This window comes from Oncorhynchus masou, chromosome 29, assembly GCF_036934945.1.
Source record: "Oncorhynchus masou masou isolate Uvic2021 chromosome 29, UVic_Omas_1.1, whole genome shotgun sequence".
Classification (NCBI taxonomy): Eukaryota; Metazoa; Chordata; class Actinopteri; order Salmoniformes; family Salmonidae; genus Oncorhynchus; species Oncorhynchus masou.
The window spans coordinates 20,755,558-20,774,533 of record NC_088240.1 but is presented as its reverse complement, the minus strand read 5'-3'; the positions used below and the strand labels follow the sequence as shown (position 1 = coordinate 20,774,533).

The 18,976-nt window shown below is 44.1% G+C and overlaps 3 protein-coding genes and 1 long non-coding RNA gene across 4 annotated transcripts; 2 read left to right on the top strand and 2 right to left on the bottom strand.

The window, feature by feature from the left end:
• Positions 1-2,318: 2,318 nt before the first annotated feature.
• On the bottom strand, positions 2,319-8,370 carry LOC135519153 (E3 ubiquitin-protein ligase TRIM45-like). The gene is made up of 6 exons (XM_064944233.1): positions 7,537-8,370; positions 6,565-7,316; positions 5,289-5,418; positions 4,250-4,364; positions 4,023-4,149; positions 2,319-3,348 (listed from the first exon to the last, which is right to left on the bottom strand). The coding sequence occupies exons 1-6, from the start codon at positions 8,025-8,027 to the stop codon at positions 3,161-3,163; spliced, it is 1,803 nt and encodes a 600-aa protein (XP_064800305.1). The 5' UTR covers positions 8,028-8,370; the 3' UTR covers positions 2,319-3,160.
• Positions 8,371-8,521: 151 nt separating this feature from the next.
• LOC135519156 (V-set domain-containing T-cell activation inhibitor 1-like) lies at positions 8,522-11,166 on the bottom strand. Its single transcript, XM_064944235.1, has 5 exons — positions 10,979-11,166; positions 10,737-10,801; positions 10,128-10,505; positions 9,779-10,033; positions 8,522-9,010 (listed from the first exon to the last, which is right to left on the bottom strand). Exons 1-5 carry the CDS (start codon positions 11,008-11,010, stop codon positions 8,883-8,885), a joined length of 858 nt encoding a protein of 285 aa, XP_064800307.1. The 5' UTR covers positions 11,011-11,166; the 3' UTR covers positions 8,522-8,882.
• Positions 11,167-13,423: 2,257 nt separating this feature from the next.
• On the top strand, positions 13,424-15,381 carry LOC135519157 (uncharacterized). Its single transcript, XR_010452279.1, has 3 exons — positions 13,424-14,793; positions 15,103-15,173; positions 15,261-15,381. It is a non-coding gene; the product is annotated as an uncharacterized LOC135519157 (long non-coding RNA).
• Position 15,382: 1 nt separating this feature from the next.
• Positions 15,383-18,114, top strand: LOC135519155 (putative nuclease HARBI1). Its single transcript, XM_064944234.1, has 8 exons — positions 15,383-15,436; positions 15,527-15,588; positions 15,671-15,757; positions 15,845-16,128; positions 16,208-16,893; positions 16,963-17,078; positions 17,175-17,276; positions 17,371-18,114. Exons 5-8 carry the CDS (start codon positions 16,278-16,280, stop codon positions 17,428-17,430), a joined length of 894 nt encoding a protein of 297 aa, XP_064800306.1. The 5' UTR covers positions 15,383-15,436; positions 15,527-15,588; positions 15,671-15,757; positions 15,845-16,128; positions 16,208-16,277; the 3' UTR covers positions 17,431-18,114.
• The last annotated feature ends 862 nt before the right edge of the window (positions 18,115-18,976 follow it).

Here is an 18,976-nt window from a genome sequence, read left to right as displayed (position 1 = left end):
ATTACAAGAGGTTCTTAAGCTTACAAGACACGTTACTTCAGTTCTCAATCATGGGGTTAAAGAGTTTAATGTGGGATGACATAAACCTCTTCTCTCCTGGGTCCACTTTGCAGTCCTAAAACTATGGTTTAATAGTCCACTGCAGTGATGGAAAAAGTACACAATTGTCATACTTGAGTAAAAGTAAAGATACCTTCATAGAAAATGACTCAAGTAAAAGTCCACTACTTGGTTTTTAAAATACTTAAGTATCAAAAGTCAATGTAATTGCTAATATATACACTTAAGTATCAAAAGTAAAAGTATAAATAATTTCAAATTCCTTATATTGGGCAAACCAGACGGCACAATTTTCTTGTTTTTTTAAATTTAGGGATAGCCAGGGGCACACTCCAACACCATTTCCTGTCCTGCTGAGCATTCAAAATGTAACGAGGACTTTTGGTTGTCAATGAAAATGTATGGAGTAAAAATGACATGATTTTCTTTAGGAATGTAAGTGGAGAAAAAGTTGCCAAAAATATAGTTAGTAAAGTTAAGTACAGATACCCAAAAAACTACTTAAGTAGTACATTAAAGTATTTTTACTTCAGTACTTGACACCACTGGTCCACTGTAATGTGGTGTCAACACTTGTTGGGTGTGTGTTCTTATGTAAGAGGTGGGGGCAGTTGTTCAGAGAGATCAGGTAGCAGAGGTCTGTTTTCGATCCAAACCTTCATCATCATCATCATCATCTCCAATGATCTAACCCCTCCCTGCCCCCACTAAACAACTATACAGAGGAGGTTCAGCTCCCTCAGGGAGGGTGAGAATGCATTTTGTTAAATGTAACACCAGTAGTCAAACAGCGTTTCAACCAACATGCAGTGAGTGGTACAGCTTCCACATAGGCAGCAACAACTGTACAACCAGCTAAACATTACATCTGGTGAGAACAGTCAGTGCACTATTACTCAATTCCAATATAGCGTAATTAAATAGGTATTGCACTTGATTAGGCACTGTACCCACTAATAAGGATTCTCCGAGTAGCTCGTATTTAATGGAATATTTCCAATACTGAGATGGTATGATGGGCTGAAGTAGGAGTGAATAGCCCACTACTGCCATACAGTGGCGGAGAGAGGAACCGCAGTGACAACAAAATATCACCCCGTTGTGTATTCTAAACGACTAAATGTATTAGGAAGTATATACAGTTGAAGTCGGAAGTTTACATACACTTAGGTTGGAGTCATTAAAACTTGTTTTTCATCCACTCCACAAATTTCTTGTCAACAAACTATTGTTTTGGCAAGTCGGTTAGGACATCTACTTTGTGCATGACACAAGTCATTCTTCAAACAATTGTTTACAGACAGATTATTTAACTTATAATTAATTCACTGTATCACAATTCCATTGGGTCAAAAGTTTACATACACTAAGTTGACTGTGCCTTTAAACAGCTTGGAAAATTCCAGAAAATGTCATGACTTTAGAAGCTTCTGATAGGCTAATTGACATCATTTGAGTCAATTTGAGGTGTACCTGTGGATGTATTTCAAGGTCTACATTCAAACTCAGTGCCTCTTTGCTTCTCATCACAGAAAAATCAAAAGAAATCAGCCAAGACCTCAGAAAAATAATCGTAGACCTCCACAAGTCCAGTTCATCCTTGGGAGCAATTTCCAAACGCCTGAAGGTACCATGTTCATCTGTACAAACAATAGTATGAAAGTATAAACACCATGGGACCACGCAGCCGCCATATCGCTCCGGAAGGAGACGCGTTCTGTCTCCTAGAGATGAACCTACTTGGTGTGAAAAGTGCAAATCAATCCCAGAACAACAGCAAAGGGCCTTGTGAAGATGCTAGAGGAAACAGGTACAAAAGTATAAATATCCAATGTAAAAAAAAGTCCTATATTGACATAACCTGAAAGGCCGCTCAGCAAGGAAAAAGCCACTGCTCCAAAACCGCCATAAAAAAAGCTAGACTACGGTTTGCAACTGCACATGGGGACGAAGATCGTACTTTTTTGGAGAAATGTCCTCTGGTCTGATGAAACAAAAATAGAACTGTTTGGCCATAATGACTATCGTTATGTTTGGAGGAAAAAGGGGGGGGGGGGGGGGCTTGCAAGCCGAAGAACATCATCCCAAACGTGAAGCACGGGGGTGGCAGCATCTTGTTGTGGGGGTGCAGCAGGAGGGACTGGTGCACTTCACAAAATAGATGGCTTCATGAGGAAGCAAAATTAGGTTGATGTATTGAAGCAACATCTCAAGACATCAGTCAGGAAGTTAAAGCTTGGTCGCAAATGGGTCTTCCAAATGGACAATGACCCCAAGCATGCTTCCAAAGTTGTGGCAAAATGGCTTAAGAACAAGACTTGGAGTGGCCATCACAAAGCCCTGACCTCAATCCTATAGAAAATACGTGTGGGCAGAACTGAAATAAATGTGTGCGAGCAAAGAGGCCTACAAACCTGACTCAGTTACACCAGCTCTGTCAGGAGAAATGGGTCAAAATTCACCCAACTTATTGTGGGAAGCTTGTGGAAGGCTACCCAAAACTGTTCACCCAAGTTAAACAATTTAAAGGCAGTGCTACCAAATACTATTTGAGTGTATGTAAACTTCTGACTCACAGGGAATGTGATGAACAAATAAAAGCTGAAATAAATTATTCTCTCTACTATTATTCTGACATTTCACATTCTTAAAATAAAGTGGTGATCCTAACTGACCTAAGACAGGGAATTATTACTAGGATTAAATGTCAGAAATTGTGAAAATCTAAATTTAAATGTATTTGGCTAAGGTGTATGTAAACTTCCAACTTCAACTGTATGTTATGCTTTGTATTCAGGATAGAAACCTCATAACTGTTAATATTGTACGACACATTAAGTTATTCCAGTGTTATTTATTTCAGAATAAAAATAATGGTCTTTCAAATACATGAAAGGCACTAAATCAGTCTTGTGATGTAACATGCAAAACAATAGAAATGACAGAATAGTTGGCTACAGTAGCGGATCACAACAAATATTGTTTTGTGTAGTGTGTATAAAATCTACATCTTGAAAATAGAAATAAATAGAAATTCTGAAAGGGTTGATTTGTAGACCCATGATATCTGGTGGGGGTAGGGGTGTCCTGGCCCTGTCCCTCAGAGCTCCACTGTCCTGAGGTGGCCCCGAGGTGAGCCTGTCCCCCCCACTGCTGTTATTGTTCCACCCACTGCCGTTATGACACTCTGTGGCAAGCACTCTGAGGCCTCCACCGTACTTCCACAGCACGACCAGTGGGGCTTACCGGGGTGACCCTTATGGCCATGACCACAGCCCTGGAACCCTCCTGCGCACACACACAAAAAGCGAGAGTACTATTCAAACTTTGTACCTGATATTTTCAGAGTAAGAGAAGAAAAGCAAAGCTACCATGACCGTCTGTGTTTATTCACTTTGGAAAATAGCAGGTGCACATTTGCAAACGCTTAGTAAATCTGGCTGGTGCATAATGTCATGGGGGACATAATGACAGACACAGAGCCGTAACGAGTTACTGTTACCTGATGTGACATTTCCCATTCTGCACATACTTAGCGTACCGGTCCTTTAGTAGCCTTTACTCGGCTGCACATACTTAGCGTACCGGTCCTTTAGTAGCTTTTACTCTGCTGCACATACTTAGCGTACCGGTCCTTTAGTAGCATTTACTCTGCTGCACATACTTAGCGTACCGGTCCTTTAGTAGCCTTTACTCTGCTGCACATACTTAGCATACCGGTCCTTTAGTAGCCTTTACTCTGCTACACATACTTAGCGTACCGGTCCTTTAGTAGCCTTTACTCTGCTGCACATACTTGGCATACTGTCCCTAGAGGACATACCTAGCATTATCCCTGCACCAGTACAAGATGTGGCCTTGCCATTGAGTTCTGCAGATAAGTGTATATTTCCTATTCAGCGTACCTATATGTCCCATTTTAAACATACGTAGCCAGGTACCCTGTAGTCTACTGTACCTACCTGGCATGGTTCCCATGCAGCCACAACGGGCCTCTTTAGAACCCCCACTGGAGCAGAAGGAACAGCAGTGGAACGTTCCACGGTGCCACCGGACCTGTCTCCTCACATTCAGGACAAAGGGGGAACCCTGGAGGGTGAAGCGATTGCCAGGGTCATTAAGTAAGCATAGTATTATTACTAAATCCTGATTGTCACGATTACCGTCATTATCAAATACTGTACAGTACCTTAACGTGTAGGGCCTTGACACACACCCACACAGAGTAGGGCCCTGGCTCCATGGGGGTGTAGGAGACAGAATAGGAGCCATCATTGTTATCCACCACCGCCGCCTCCACTCTGCTACAGAGGACACAAGTAATTATTTATTTATCTGTTATTTTACCAGGTAAGTTGACTGAAAACGCGTTCTCCTTTGCAGCAACGACCTGGGGAATAGTTACAGGGGAGAGGGGGATGAATGAGCCAATTGTAAACTGGGGATTATTAGGTGACCGTGATGGTTTGAGGGCCAGATTGGGAATTTAGCCAGGACGCCGGGGTTAACACCCTTTCTCTTACGATACGTGCCATGGGATCTTTAATGACCTCAGAGTCAGGACGTCCGTTTAACGTCTCATCCGAAAGACGAATTAACAGCAGCAGATACAGTATATATTTTTTGAATTTGACCCCCTTTTCGTGGTATCCAATTGTTAGTAGTTACTATCTTGTCTCATCGCTACAACTCGGGAGAGACGAAGGTCGAAAGCCATGCGTCCACCAAAACACAACCCAACCAAGTCACACTCTTTAACACAGCACACATCCAACCTGGAAGCCAGCCGCATCAATGTGTTGGAGGAAACACTGTGCACCTAGCGACCTGGTTAGCGTGCACTGCGCTCGGCCCGCCACAGTCGCTAGTGCGCGATGAGACAAGGATATCCCTACCGTCCAAACCCTCCCTAACCCGGACGACGCCAGGCCAATTGTGCAACCTGCCGGTCGCGGCTGGATGCGACAGAGCCTGGACGTGAACCCAGAGACTCTGGTGGCACAGCTTGCACTGCGATGCAGTGCACTAGACCACTGCGCCACCCGGGAGTCACGCAGCAGATATATTTGAAGCATGTATGACTCCTTTTTAACAGCATCATCTCATAATGATCCGGACTAAATAACAAATGTTCATCAAGATTAGCTCAATCAGATCAGAAACACGGCACACCCAGTAGTACAGAGAACTTGGTAGATGTGTATGCTGCAGATGATCTGGTTCCTCACCAGTCTTTCTTCTCCTTATGGACCATACTGACCAGGACAGCTTCCCCTCCACGACCCATCTGCTCCCCAGCAAAGTCTCTACACACCAGGGTGAACTCCCCTCTCTGGCCTTCCCTGCCACGCTGCAGACCTAGGGGCAGGGACAGGTTAAAAGTCAGTCTCTCTTTCACTCACACACACACACACACACACACACGTTCGTATTACTTTCCTCTCAGCGCTGACAAAGGTTGTTTCCCCCTGAAACACCTTTTTGGATAACACTTGAGTAGAAGGCTCTGTATATACATAAGCACATAAAGCCACTGATCTAGACACTGGTGGTGTGGCTTTGTGTGTGTGTTCTGGTGACAGCCATGCACCCTGTCACACTGCACCAGCAGCTGTTGCTCTTAACACACAATTTACTGCTTGTCCTACACTACAGTGGGCCAAACCCCTGACTTCAATCTTTTAATCGAAGAGCCTGTGTGGTTTTAACATGGGCACATATTTGTAAATACTGTATTATTGATAAGAGTGGCTTAAGCCTGTATTTCCTGATGTGTAGATACTACAGCCTTGTGTAATCTACAGCTTTGTTTATAAACGCTAAACATGGGCACTAATTCTATAACATCCTTATCCTTAAGCCCAGAAACTGGGGAAGTAAAAGAATCAGTGACATGGGCTGCAGGTTCTCTTTTTCAACTCTTATCACAAACACTCTCCAAGGCCCTGTAGTAGGCACAGACAAAACACACACACCTGCTTTATGGATTGACATCTGTCCATATATTTAAATGAATACAACTAGGGGCAGTTGACTTTGACACAGAGAGAGTCTCTATTTGCTGAAGCCATGCATCTCCAGCTCAGCAGGCAAACATTAGCCACAGCAGGGAATGGCTCTTTGTACTATCACAGTGGGCATGCTGCTACAGAGCGGTGTGTGTGTGTGTGTGTGTGTGTACCACAACAAAAGAGAGGGGTACATCTCAAATACCTGTGGTTTGACAAAGCAAGTACCTGCCACTTGAAATGTTTCCATAAAGACCACGAATGTCATCCACTACTTATCCTTTACATATTGTATAATTGCCGAAGGTCTCTGTTTGTTTGTTTGTGTGTGTGTGTGTGTGTGTAGGTCTGTTGTAAAAGAGCATCTCCTAAATATAGTTAAAGAGGTTGCCTTCAGGGTTGTTCAAAGTGGGACAAGAGAACTTCCTCAGAATTAGGGGCTAGGGGAAATATGGCATAGGGGCTAAGGGTTGTTTCTGGATGGTTGGGGTCTCACCTTCCCCTTCAATGGTGCACCTGCTGAGCTCCAGGGTCTTAGTGTGGATCACCCCCACCATCGGGTACCCCGCCACCTCGCCTGCACTCTCCTGTGGCAGGAAGCAAATACTGCTCCCTTCATCGGGGCAGACGGCTTCTGGGGGGGGGTTGTAACCAGTCTCCATCAGGACAACCAGCCTGCGGAGGGTCACGTCCTTAGCACTGAGGATTTCTGCGTCCGACCCGCACGTCAGCAGCCGCTCGGCAAACTCCACCCCCCCGCGGGTGTCCGACAGGGCCTGCTGCAGCTGCGCCCTCTGCAGATGGAGATGACTCCTGCGTTGCAGACCCAGCTCCTCTAAGCGCCGTAGCAGCAACAGGCAGTGCGACTCCACAGCGCTAGCATAGCCTCGTGCAAAGGAACGCACCTCGTCCACCGCTGCATCCACCCTGGTCTGCAAGGTCTCCTGGGATAGGTCCACCTTCCGCAGTGACTCCTCCAGCTGGTCCAGCCGTGGCCGCAGGCGCCCGGTAACCAAATCCCGGATACGTCCCCCATGGCGATCGATGACATCACGTGTGGGGAGGCAGCGGTGGTCGCGGTGGAAGGTGGCGGCACACTCCAGGCAGACAGGTAGGTCACAGGGCTCACAGAAGAGACGCAGCTCCTGGGCAGGGTGGAGGGAGCACAGGACGGGCCGAGAGAGACAACCCTGGGTCTTCAGGTCCTCCAGACACTGGACGGTGTGAGACGACGTCCTCTTCTGTCTCCTGGGGAGGAAAGAAGGTGGAGATTGTGAACTCATAGGTTCCACTTGATTACAATGTAATTGCATGGAGCCTACCTGCCTACGGTTATCATGTAATAAAAGGCAAGTGGCCAGCTCAAAGCTTAAATGGAAGTCGGGAACAAACCATAATCCTAGACTAGTTAACTTGCAACAATGTTGAAACATTGAACATGAGTTATAAATATTTTTTATGCACTCACCTGTGTGCTTGAATACAAAACTCACACAGGTTGACACTGCACACCTCACAACGCTTCTCTGCGTCCCCGTCGCTGCACAGGTCGCATACCACAGAGTTCTTGCTCATCAGCGTCTCCAGAAACACTTCGTCCAGGGCCAAGTGGTCAGTGGTCAGCCCGTCCACTCCGGACAACGGGATGTCCACTTCGGAGTCACACTCCGGACAGAGAACGGTGACGGCAGAGGGCGGCTCGCCTCCCAGAGGGACCGCTTTACCATTGTGTACTCCCGAAGACACCGAAAATGGTTCCAGTTGACGAACGCAGTCTGCGCAGAAGGTGTGTAAACACTGCATAATTTTAGGCTCGCGATATAAACATTTACAAACGCGGCACACTGCCCTCGCATTGATAACGGCGTCCCCGTTATCTCCGTTTTTAGAGCTTGAGTTTGTGGTCGCGGTTGGCGAGGAATCCACATCTTTTTCCAAAATTTGGTCACAGTGTGACATTGTGTTTTATAGTATTGTCTCGTTTCTTTAAAAACAATTTGTTACCGGATTTTGTTTAAGAATAAAAACTACCGGTGTTACCAATTTGCAACTATATCAGTAGCCTAGGTTACAGTTAACGTTAGTAGGCAACAGAAAACCCCAGCATAATACCGTAACACCAAAATAACATTCAGTGTAGGACTGTATAGGCCTATAACTATTGTTACACTGTTTCCTACACCCTCAACTTTTCTTCCGTAATACTCCACACTAGGTACGTTCGCTCTTCCTTGAAACATGAAACCCTCTTCTCCAGTCCAATGAAAAACAGCCGTTGCACCCCCAGGCGTGGTTTGAAGTTGTTCGCGATCTGAAGCAGAGAACTAAACGACGTCCCAGGCCCCTCAACTCAGCAGAGGCAGAATATCCTTCCCGCAGGCCCCATCTACTGGTTTGAAAGACCATGCATGGCCCATGCAGCTAACACAGAATGAACTTCAACAAGCACCAAACTCAAGCAATTTATTTTATTGTAAAAAAGGAAACTATAGACCTATAGATTCACGTGTTACACTGATAGCCCAGTAGACTGATTGCCACAGTGAATCCCATAGAAACAAAAAGTAATTGTTATTATTATGTAATTACAGTATTGCTGCTGTACGTAACTATAATTTCACCACTTATTAGATAACCCATAGCTACGCACGCATGCACACACACTGTATCTCCACTTGTTATATCCAACATAAATTCCATCAGACTCCAGACAGCCCAAGGCTAGTGGATAGTACTAGACTAGTTCACTTTACCACAGTACTTTTAGTAACCTTGACTGTAGGCTATGAGGAGCAGTTGGTGTCAATGTGTTTATCAGGTTAGCTGGTAGATCCAGAGAAAAACACTGGCCGTAGCTGCGAGAACGTGCCATTGAGGTAGTAGTATGGGTGGTGCAGCTGAAGTATTGAAGGAGAAGAAAGTCTTTGCTGATATCTCTGTATCTGTAATTTAAAAAAAAGATGCTGACTGTACAGTATGCACACTGCCAAACATACACTGAGTATACCAAACATTAGGACCCCCCCAGAACAGCCTAAATTCATCAGGACATGGACTCTACAAGGTGTCGAAATCATTCCATAGGGATGCTGGCCCATGTTGACTCCTGATGCTTTCCACAGTTGTGTTAAATTGGCTGCATGTCCTTTGGGTGGTGGACAATTCTTGATACACACGGGAAACAGTTGACTGTGAAATACCCTGCAGCAGCGTTTCTTGACACAAACTGGTGTGCCTGGCACCTGCTACCATACACCGTTCAAAGGCACTTAAAGGTTTTGTCCTGCCCATTTGCCCTCTGAATGGCACCCATACACAAGCCATGTCTTAAAGGCTTAAAAATCCTTATTTAAAGTGACATCAATATGGGATGATAACTTTCACCTGAATTCACCTGGTCAGTCTATGTCATGGAAAGAGCAGGTGTTTTTAATGTTTTGTATGCTCAATTACTTCTGTTAGTTATGTCCTAGAGAGCTCCCAGTCATTGTTAGGGTTAAACGCCACTTTAATTGCCTCTTTATTTAGTTGTCATGTTTGGCCGGGTTGTTGTGGTGAAATAGACTGAAGAGTGTGTAGGTGTCCTCTGAGTGAGTGACTTAACTTGTGTAAGTGTTTTTAAACTGGATGAGAGTTGTCTAACATGCAGTTCTCATCCAAGTATTTTCTCAGTATAAAATTGTATTTTCTCTGAAAGGTGTTTACTGGACCTTTGATGGTTGCCTGTGAGATAGCCTTCACCAGAGGGTTTTGGATGATGCAGATGTAGCTGCCATACAATTTGATTGGCTGAAGGGAGCTGATGAATCGAGTTATCCCGGCGGAGTTGTTGAAGAAGCTAGTTTCACTCTCGTTCAGGACGTTGTCATTGACGTCCAACCAGGTGATGTTTGGTTTGGGGAACCATCTCTCTGCCTCTGCCGTTAGGGTAGTGTTTACCCGCTTGAATTTGGGGGCTGAGAAAGCTGAAGTGAAGCATATTTTCAGAGTAGGCTACTTTGTGTGCAGTTCAATATTCAGTGTGAAATATTGAGAATGTCTAACAAGTTGGCTCCTTACCTGCAGCTCTGAGGTTAACACTGGCAGTTCCCGAGCAACTAGGAGTGCTCACACTGCAGTAGTACATCCCATTGTCTCCCACTTTTACGTCCCTCAGCAACAGGGAGGCATTGCCTCCACCTATGGCATCTGAGAACAGCAGGGTTCTATTTTTAAACTGGGGGTTTTGCTCCGTCAGCTGGACTGCTCCTTTATCATACTTGTACACCACTTCACTTAGCCCCTCCTTCGTCCAGGTGATTGACACCTGACTGGTCGATTCCCTGCTGTTAGTGGAAGTCTTGAACTTGCAGCTCAAGATGACATCCTCTCCCAAGTACCCGATGGGCCACTTGTCAATGCTATCCACAGTGCCCTTGGAACCCCCCAAGCCCTGACCTAGAGGACAGCACACAGCAGAACACAACATACAGGAAGCTTAATTTCCATACATAGAGATGTGTGCAGTTCATAGGAACTATAGTTACACACACACACACACACACACACACACACACACACACACACACACACGCAATCTCACATATGCTCAAATACATGTTAACAGAGACATCACATGAATATTGACAATGATGGTGACACAAGTCAATATATATGCGCACTACGTACCTGAAAATGACACAGACAAGATGAGAATGATGAGTCCAGCAGTTACGAAGATACTGACTATCAAGCTGCAAAAGGAGATGGGGGTGAAACTATCAAGAACTTTCCAAGTCAATTGAACATCACAATATCCAATGATTAATTAATCTCACTATGCATTTGTTGGTGATAAAAAGCACAGCTGTTGCTGGGCCTCAAACAACAACAACCATATATATTGTTTTTTAAACACGTTGTGTCCTCACCCCCACAAGATTATCTGTCCAAATGAGGCCATGGCTCCTCAATGGTAGCTGGCTCTTTTTTTAGCAGGGTTATGATAGTTCCAGCTTCTCCCTTTACCAGAGTCCACATACAGTATCCATGTGATGTGTCGTCTGCAGCAGCTACATACTGTATGAGATCGACTGTAGCTCCACATCGGAAGTCCTCACCCACTGTATGTCATTCATGTAATATCAAACCCTGTACTCAGGAAAGCGAGGGACTCTCCTTGAGTAAATATTGTCACTTAGGTATGTGTGCACTGCTTACTGACTTACCATTAACATTTTTAACCAGAGGGAAGAAATAGGGATATAAGCAGACTTACTTGGCTTAAGCCCTTGGCTCCATAGGAGCGTAGACCATTGACGGATCTTCAACACGGGGGCCCCACTGGGGTGCGTGCTCAGCCCCCTCCTGCACTCCATGTTCACCCAGGACTGCGTGGCCACGCACGTCTCCAACTCAATCACGAAGTTTGCTGACAACACAACAGCGGTAGGCCTGATTACCAACAACGACAAGACAGCCTACAGGGCAGAGGTGAGTGCCTTGGTGGAGTGGTGCCATGAAAATAACCTCTCCCTCAATGTCAACAAATCGAAGGTGCTAATAAGACTGCAGGAGACAGCAGAGAGAGCAAGCCCCCATCCATATTGACGGGGCCGCAGTGGAGGGTCACAAAAGCTTCAAGTTCCTCAGCTTACACATTACTGACGACCTGAAATGGTCCCTTCAAGTTAATGTCACGTGCACAAGTACAGTGAAATGCCTTTCTTGCTATCTCTAAACCCAACAATGCAGTAATTAATAACATAATACTAAAAATAACATACAGTAGAACAAAAACACACAAGAAAGTAAGTTCCAGTACCATATTTACAATGTGCAGGGATACTGAAGTGATACTGTATGTATAGGGGTAAGGTGACAAGGCATAAGGTTCTATGATAAATATGATAAACAGTGTAGCGGCAGCGTATATGATGATTATATGTGAGTGGGTGTGCGTGTATGTAGAGTCAGTATAAATGTATTTGCATATTATGTGTGTGTGTGAGCAAAATATGAAGTGAGTGCCAGTGTGTGAGTGTGTAGGGCCCTTTGAGTGTGCATAGAGACAGGTCAAAAATAAAATAAAAGGGTCAACTCAGTCTGTGTAGCCATTTGTTTAGCTATTTAGCAGTCTTATGGTTTGGGGAAAGAAGCTGTTGAGGAGCCTGTTGGTGACAAACTTGATGCCAGCACCTCTTCAACCTCAGGAGGCTGAAAATGTGACTTTGCCCCTAAGACACTCACAAAAATCTACATATGCCCCATTGAGAGCATCCTGTCAGGCTGTATCATCACCTGGTACGGCAATTGCACTGTCTGCAATTGCAGGGCTCTACAGAGGGTGGTGCGGTCACCCCAACGCCTCATCGGGGGCACACTGCCTGCTCTCCACGACATCTATAAGGAGGAGGCAGTACAGGTGCATCAAAGCTGGGACAGAAACTGATAAACAGCTTATAGTGTATCTGCAGTCCATCAGATTGTTAAACAGTCACCACTAGCCGGCCTCCACCCAGTACCCTGCCCTGAACCTCAGACACTGTCACTAGCTGGCTATCACCCTCTACACTACCCTGTACCTTAGAGATCGCTGACCTACAGTTGAACTCTGAAGTTTACATACACCTTAGCCAAATATATTTAAACTAAATTTTTCACAATTCCTGACATTTAATCCTAGTAAAAATTCCCTATCTTAGGTCAGTTAGGATCACCACTATATTTTAAGAATGTGAAATGTCAAAATAATAGAGAATAATTTCTTTCAGCTTTTCTTTCTCATTCCCAGTGGGTAGGAGGTTTACATACACTCAATATTTTATAGCATTGCCTTTACATTTTTTAACTTGGGTCAAACATTTCGGGTAGCCTTCCACAAGCTTCCCACAATAAGCTGGGTGAATTTTGTCCCATTCCTCCTGACAGAGCTGGTGTAACTGAGTCAGGTTTGTAGGCCTCCTTGCTCGCACACACTTTTTCAGTTCTGCCCACACATTTTCTATAGGATTGAGGTCAGGGCTTTGTGATGGCCACTCCAATACCTTGACTTTGTTGTCCTTTAGCCATTTTGCCACAACTTTGGAAGCATGCTTGGGGTCATTGTCCATTTGGAAGACCCATTTGCGACCAAGCTTTAACTTCCTGACTGATGTCTTGAGATGTTGCTTCAATATATTCACATAATTTTCCTTCCTTGTGATGCCATCTATTTTGTGAAATGCACCAGTCCTTCCTGCAGCAGAGCACCCCCACAACATGATGCTGCCACCCCTGTGCTTCACGGTTGGGATGGTGTTCTTCGGCTTTTTAGCGTGCCCCTTTTTCCCTCAAACATAACAATGGTCATTATGGCCAAACAGTTATATTTTTGTTTCATCAGACCAGAGGACATTTCTCCAAAAAGTACGATCTTTGTCCCCATGTGCAGTTGCAAACCGTAGTCTAGCTTTTTGCTGTTGTTCTGGGATTGATTTGTAGTTTTCTCACCAAAGTACGTTCAGCTCTAGGAGACAGAACGGGTCACTTCCTGAGTGGTATGATGGCTGCGTGGTCCCATGGTGTTTATACCTGCCTAGGGACTGCGGTTGAAAATTAGCCGGCTGGCTAAAACCGGCACTTTTACTGAAACGTTGATTAATGTGTACTGTCCCTATAAAAATAAAATAAACTCAAACTCAATATTGTTTGTACAGATGAACGTCATACCTTCAGGTGTTTGGAAATTGCTCCCAAGGATGAACCAGACTTGTGGAGGTCTACAATTTTTTTCTGTGGTCTTGGCTAATTCTTTTGATGGCAAGGAAAGAGGCAATGAGTTTGAAGGTAGGCCTTGAAATACATCCACAGGTACACCTCCAATTGACTCAAATGATGTCAATTAGCCTATCAGAAACTTCGAAAGCCATAACATAATTTTCTGGACTTGTCCAAGCTGTTTAAAAAAACAGTCAACTTAGTGTATGTAAACTTCTGACCCACTGGAATTGTGATACAGTGAATTATAAGTGAAATAATATGTCTGTAAACAATTATTGGAAAAATGACTTGTGTCATGCACAAAGTCGATGTCCTAACCGACGTGCCAAAACTACAGTTTGTTAACAAGAAATTTGTGGAGTGGTTGAAAACGCGTTTAAATGACGCCAACCTAAGTGTATGTAAACTTCTGACTTCAACTATATGTACAGTGGGAAGAAAAAGTATGTGAACCCTTTAGAATTACTTGGATTTCTGCATAAATTGGTCATACCATTTTGTCTGATCATCTAAGTCACAACAATAGACAAACACAGTCTGCTTAAACTAATTATAATGTTTCATGTCTGTATTGAATACACCTTGTAAACATTCACAGTGCAGGGGCCTGTTGCACAAAAGTAGAATTAAGACATCCGGGATAAATGACTCAGCTGAGCTCAATGAAGCCAAAACATGTGCGTCCAGGTTTAATTGGTTGCACAAAGACCAAGCCAGGATGAGCAGACACGGATTCATTAAGCCAGGTGAAACCAATCCTGGATAGGTGCGCGCTCACGGCTCACTCAAATAGACCCCGCCACAGATCACAGATTAACTGATTTACCATGGCAACTAGAGCCGCGTACTTTTCCCCGTCGGAAGCACAAATCCTCATGGAGGCATACGAGGAGGTAAAATATATAATTAAGAAGAAAGGCAACACCGCCACAGTGATAAAGCAAAGAGAAAAAGCGTGGCAAAGTATTGCAGACCGCCTGAATGCGTAAGTAGTGCACAATTACACACTCACCGCTCCGCTGAAACATCACAATTACAATTCAAATATTTAATTCACATCTCCAAAAATGCAGTTGTACTGTAATTATGAAACGGTTAAATTTTTAATTGAAATGCACTGCAGATATGAGTGAAATTGTGTAAAGTAACTCCATCACACTGTATAAAGCTATGATAAATTTTTTGATATTTTTACTGAAAACAAGACAAAAATACCAAGTAATTTTTTGCAGTGTGACTCCATTAAGTGTGTGTGTGTGTGTGTGTGTGTGTGTGTGTGTGTGTGTGTGTGTAGATTAAACATGAACGGGCCAAAACGGACATGGCAGCAGGTCAAAATCAAATACAAGAACATTCTGCAGAATGGTATGGTCCCTGACTAATATTTAACAAAGCACAAGCATATATTGTACCCAGAAGGTGCCTGCTCACACATTGTCTGTACTGTTTTAGCAATGAAAAAGAATACCCACAGACAAGGCACGGGTGGTGGGTCACCAAAGGCTGACCTTACCCCAGCAGAGGACATGGCCTTGGAGCTAAATAAAGGCAGGCCCGTCTTAGAGGGGATCCCTGGGGGAAAGAGACGAGCATAGGTTCCTCCCAAGATGCCACCCGCTTCATTCAAGGTATGTCCTTCCATCTCTACATGGGATACAACCACATTCATATTGAATCAATTTGGACTGTCTGACTTTGGTTTACCTATTGCCTTGCAGTGTCTGGCAGCACTGTGTTCCTGTTAGAGCCACCAGCACAAGCACCAGACGATGCTGATCCAGTGAGTACTCCATCAAAGGCATACTGTAGGCCTGGCATGTCTTGTCTACTAGCTTCAATATGAATCCGATTAAATGTGATAGGGTGAAGGCCCCAGTGCAGCAGCAACAGCACATGATGGAGACGATGATGAGGAGGAGACCATCTCTCTGGATTCCAGAAGGCATGAGGTATCATGTTAAGACTGTGAAAGTACTATTTACTCTACAATGGTGAGGAGTCCTCATCAAAATCAAAAAATCTAATTTATTTTACAGGACCCAGATGCTATACAGTGGGAAAACCAGCCTGGCAACATAGTGCGTATTAATAAAAGGACACCACATCCTGCCAAATTCCAGCTGCGCTAATTGTATTGTGTTCACAGAGCTCACAAGCTATCAGAAAGTTGTATGGCAACCACCTCCGGCGCCAAATAGAACTGGCAGACATAGACATTCAGTACAAGAAGAAAAAGATGGAAAATCTTGCACTGGAGTCCGAAATAAAAAAGAGGACAATTAGGAAACTGAACCTTGAAATAAAAAAACTTGAGAGGGAGGTGAGATATGCCTTCAATGTACACTGTATGCTAACTGTAACACAAATGTATTAATCATTATTTTTCTTTCCTCCCCCAGCTCCAAGAAGATGACACAGCTCAAAATAAAAATTAGGTATATTCTCGTAAAGTCAAGTGAGCCATGACATATGAGCTCTTATTGTGAGCACACAGGACGGTGGCATCTTTCTAAGGTTTTTTTATTTTCCCAGCAATCAGTACAACCAAGTCATCGTTATAAGGCATCGCCCTCTTTTGCCCACCCCCAGCACCAGGTGTGGCCACTAGCCTATATGAAGGCCCAAAATTGTGTGTTCCTTTCTGCTCTGACAATGGCATGCCCAGTCGTGCGAGATGTGGTGGATGAAGAAGCACTTGTTCTGAGGAGAGCCTTCAGGCGAGAAAGGGTCTTCAGGGACCGGTTGGACCCACTGGCCTTCCCTGATGACCATCTATATGAAAGATACAGGTTTTCTGCAGATGGCATCAGGTATCTATGCAGACTACTGGGTCCCAGGATTAAGCACCGCACTGCACGGAGCCATGCACTGAGTGTGGAGCAAATGGTTTGTGTGGCCTTGAGCTTTTTTGCTAGTGGAGCCTTCCTGTACTCAGTGGGGGATGCAGAACAGCTGAACAAGGCCACAATTTGCCGCACAATAAGGAGTGTGTGTCTGGCTATCAAAGCATTAGCAGATGTCTTCATCTCCTTCCCTGGCCACAGAAGACTCTGTGACATCAAAGAGGAGTTCTATAGGATTGCAGGTAAGAGGATCTACAAATTACAGGACAACTGTCAACACATAGTAGGATACTCATTACTTTGTGTGACAGGTTTCCCCAATGTCATTGGTGCAGTGGACTGCACACACATAAGGATAAAAGCCCCCTCAGGTGCCCATGAGGCCGATTTTGTGAATAGGAAATCCTTTCACAGCATTAATGTTCAGGTGAACATAACTTTTTGATATTGTCCATTGACGAACACTCTGCATTGCCAGTGATGTGCATTGATTGGTGTAATATTCCTCATCTTATGATTTCAGATGGTCTGCAATGCTGACTGTGTGATCAGCAATGTTGTGGCAAAATGGCCTGGCTCAGTCCATGACTCCAGAATCTTTCGGGCCTCTGAAATCTATCACAAGGTAAGCCACACAACCCCTATTTATAACCATCATGGCTGTGTCAAGAATATCACTGTGTTTATGAGGTAGTAATGATGAGATTTTGTGTTGACAGGGGAATTCTCTGGTGTGTTGCTGGGAGACAGGGGGTATGGCTGCCAGCCTTTTCTCCTGACACCTTTCACAGACCCCCAGGAAGCACAGCAGGCCTACAACCATGCCCATGCCAGGGCCAGAGTTGAAATGACCTTTGGCCTCCTGAAGGCACGCTTTCACTGCCTTCACAAATTAAGGGTCAGCCCTGTTAGGGCATGTGATATTACTGTGGCTTGTGCTGTCCTCCACAATGTGGCCTGCCTGAGGAAGGAGAGGGCCCCCAGAGTGCCACCAGCCATGGACTGGGACAATCCGGCAATCTTCCCTGATGACGACAGTGGTCGGCTGCTGAGGGACCAATATGTGTTGAATTATTTTAGTTAGTATGTGTGCTTTCAATTTTGGTTAAATATGTCCTGCGGTGGCAGAGGAATTTGGGTTTTTTTGGGTTCGTTTTTTGATGAATTTGGCCTCTTATGATGTTTGTGCGGTATACTGTGTGTAATACAAGGCTGCAGGGAGGCTACTGCATCCATTCATTTGTCTGTTCAGTTGATGTGTATGGATTTGTCCTGCATTTATTTTAGTGTGCAGACATGCAGGGTGTGTTATATACAGACCTTTGAATGTGTATGTATCATTTTGTATAATATGCTTGGATTCTGTGCTTTCCATCTTGTAGAGTCACTGTCTTCAGTTTCGAAAGGAGCTGATGGTTTACCTGCTTTGTTTTGTCCTTATTCAATAAAGGAACATAATGTTACACATTGTGTTTTTATATTCATATGGAATGTGTATTTGTTTATATGACAGAGTACTAGGGCCACACTGAAGAAAAAGGATAAAGTCATACATTTATGAGGCTGGTTCTTTCTGCAGAAAAGCTACATTGTTTTTACAGTTTTGATACTTATGACAATGTGATACTTAATATTCTGGCACATCAGCATGTCTTTGTTAATGAAACCATACTGAAGTACAATTTCACGAAATGCCCCACATCTGTCATTTTAACAACTGTCCTCCTTTAAAACAACTGGTTACAATATTATGACTTGTGTTTTTTTTCCCCTCTGTGGCCCTAATATTCTATCATTTTATATATAGTCTATGGGAAACTGTAAATTATCTAATGATAGCAACATCTAAAAATCATTTTTTTTATCCAAAATCATTGAAATTAATGATCACAAACGTTTAAATAATAACAGTGGGTCTAGTTATATGTGATAACAATGTATAGTGAGCAGTGAAATAACTATTGGTTTCCATTTGTGGTGACTGCTGACTGACATTAAGGATGAGATTAAATAGATCCTGGAATTTAGCCTGGTCTGGAGCAGGCTAGCTCCACAGAATAAATCTCCATGGTAATTTATACCATAACATATCCTCCTGCCCCCTATCCATCTTTAGTGCAACCGGATTACGGATCAATTGAGCCAGGATCACCAAGATATCCTGGCTTAATCCCTTATCCTAGTTTTGTGCAACAGGGCCCAGGTTGGAAAAAGTATGTGAACCCTTGGATTTAATAACAGGTTGACCCTCCTTTGGAAGCAATAACCTCCACCAAACATTTTTTTGTGGTTGCGGAACAGACCTGTACAACGGTCAAGAGGAAT

Bases quoted from the DNA above. Each gene is read 5' to 3' on its own strand.
- LOC135519153 (XM_064944233.1), bottom strand. From the start codon at position 8,027: ATGTCACACTGTGACCAAATTTTGGAAAAAGATGTGGATTCCTCGCCA. The intron at 7,317-7,536 runs GTGAGTGCATAA...TTTCCTCCCCAG, and splicing joins TTTTGTATTCAAGCACACAG to GAGACAGAAGAGGACGTCGT. The intron at 4,365-5,288 runs GTGAGGAACCAG...TGTCCTCTGTAG, and splicing joins CATAAGGAGAAGAAAGACTG to CAGAGTGGAGGCGGCGGTGG.
- LOC135519156 (XM_064944235.1), bottom strand. From the start codon at position 11,010: ATGGCCTCATTTGGACAGATAATCTTGTGGGG. The intron at 10,034-10,127 runs GTAAGGAGCCAA...GCTTCACTTCAG, and splicing joins TGTTAACCTCAGAGCTGCAG to CTTTCTCAGCCCCCAAATTC. The intron at 9,011-9,778 runs GTCCAGTAAACA...TTTAAATTACAG, and splicing joins CTCACAGGCAACCATCAAAG to ATACAGAGATATCAGCAAAG.
- LOC135519155 (XM_064944234.1), top strand. From the start codon at position 16,278: ATGAGCTCTTATTGTGAGCACACAGGACGGTGGCATCTTTCTAAGGTT. The intron at 16,894-16,962 runs GTAAGAGGATCT...TTTGTGTGACAG, and splicing joins GGAGTTCTATAGGATTGCAG to GTTTCCCCAATGTCATTGGT. The intron at 17,277-17,370 runs GTAAGCCACACA...TTGTGTTGACAG, and splicing joins CCTCTGAAATCTATCACAAG to GGGAATTCTCTGGTGTGTTG.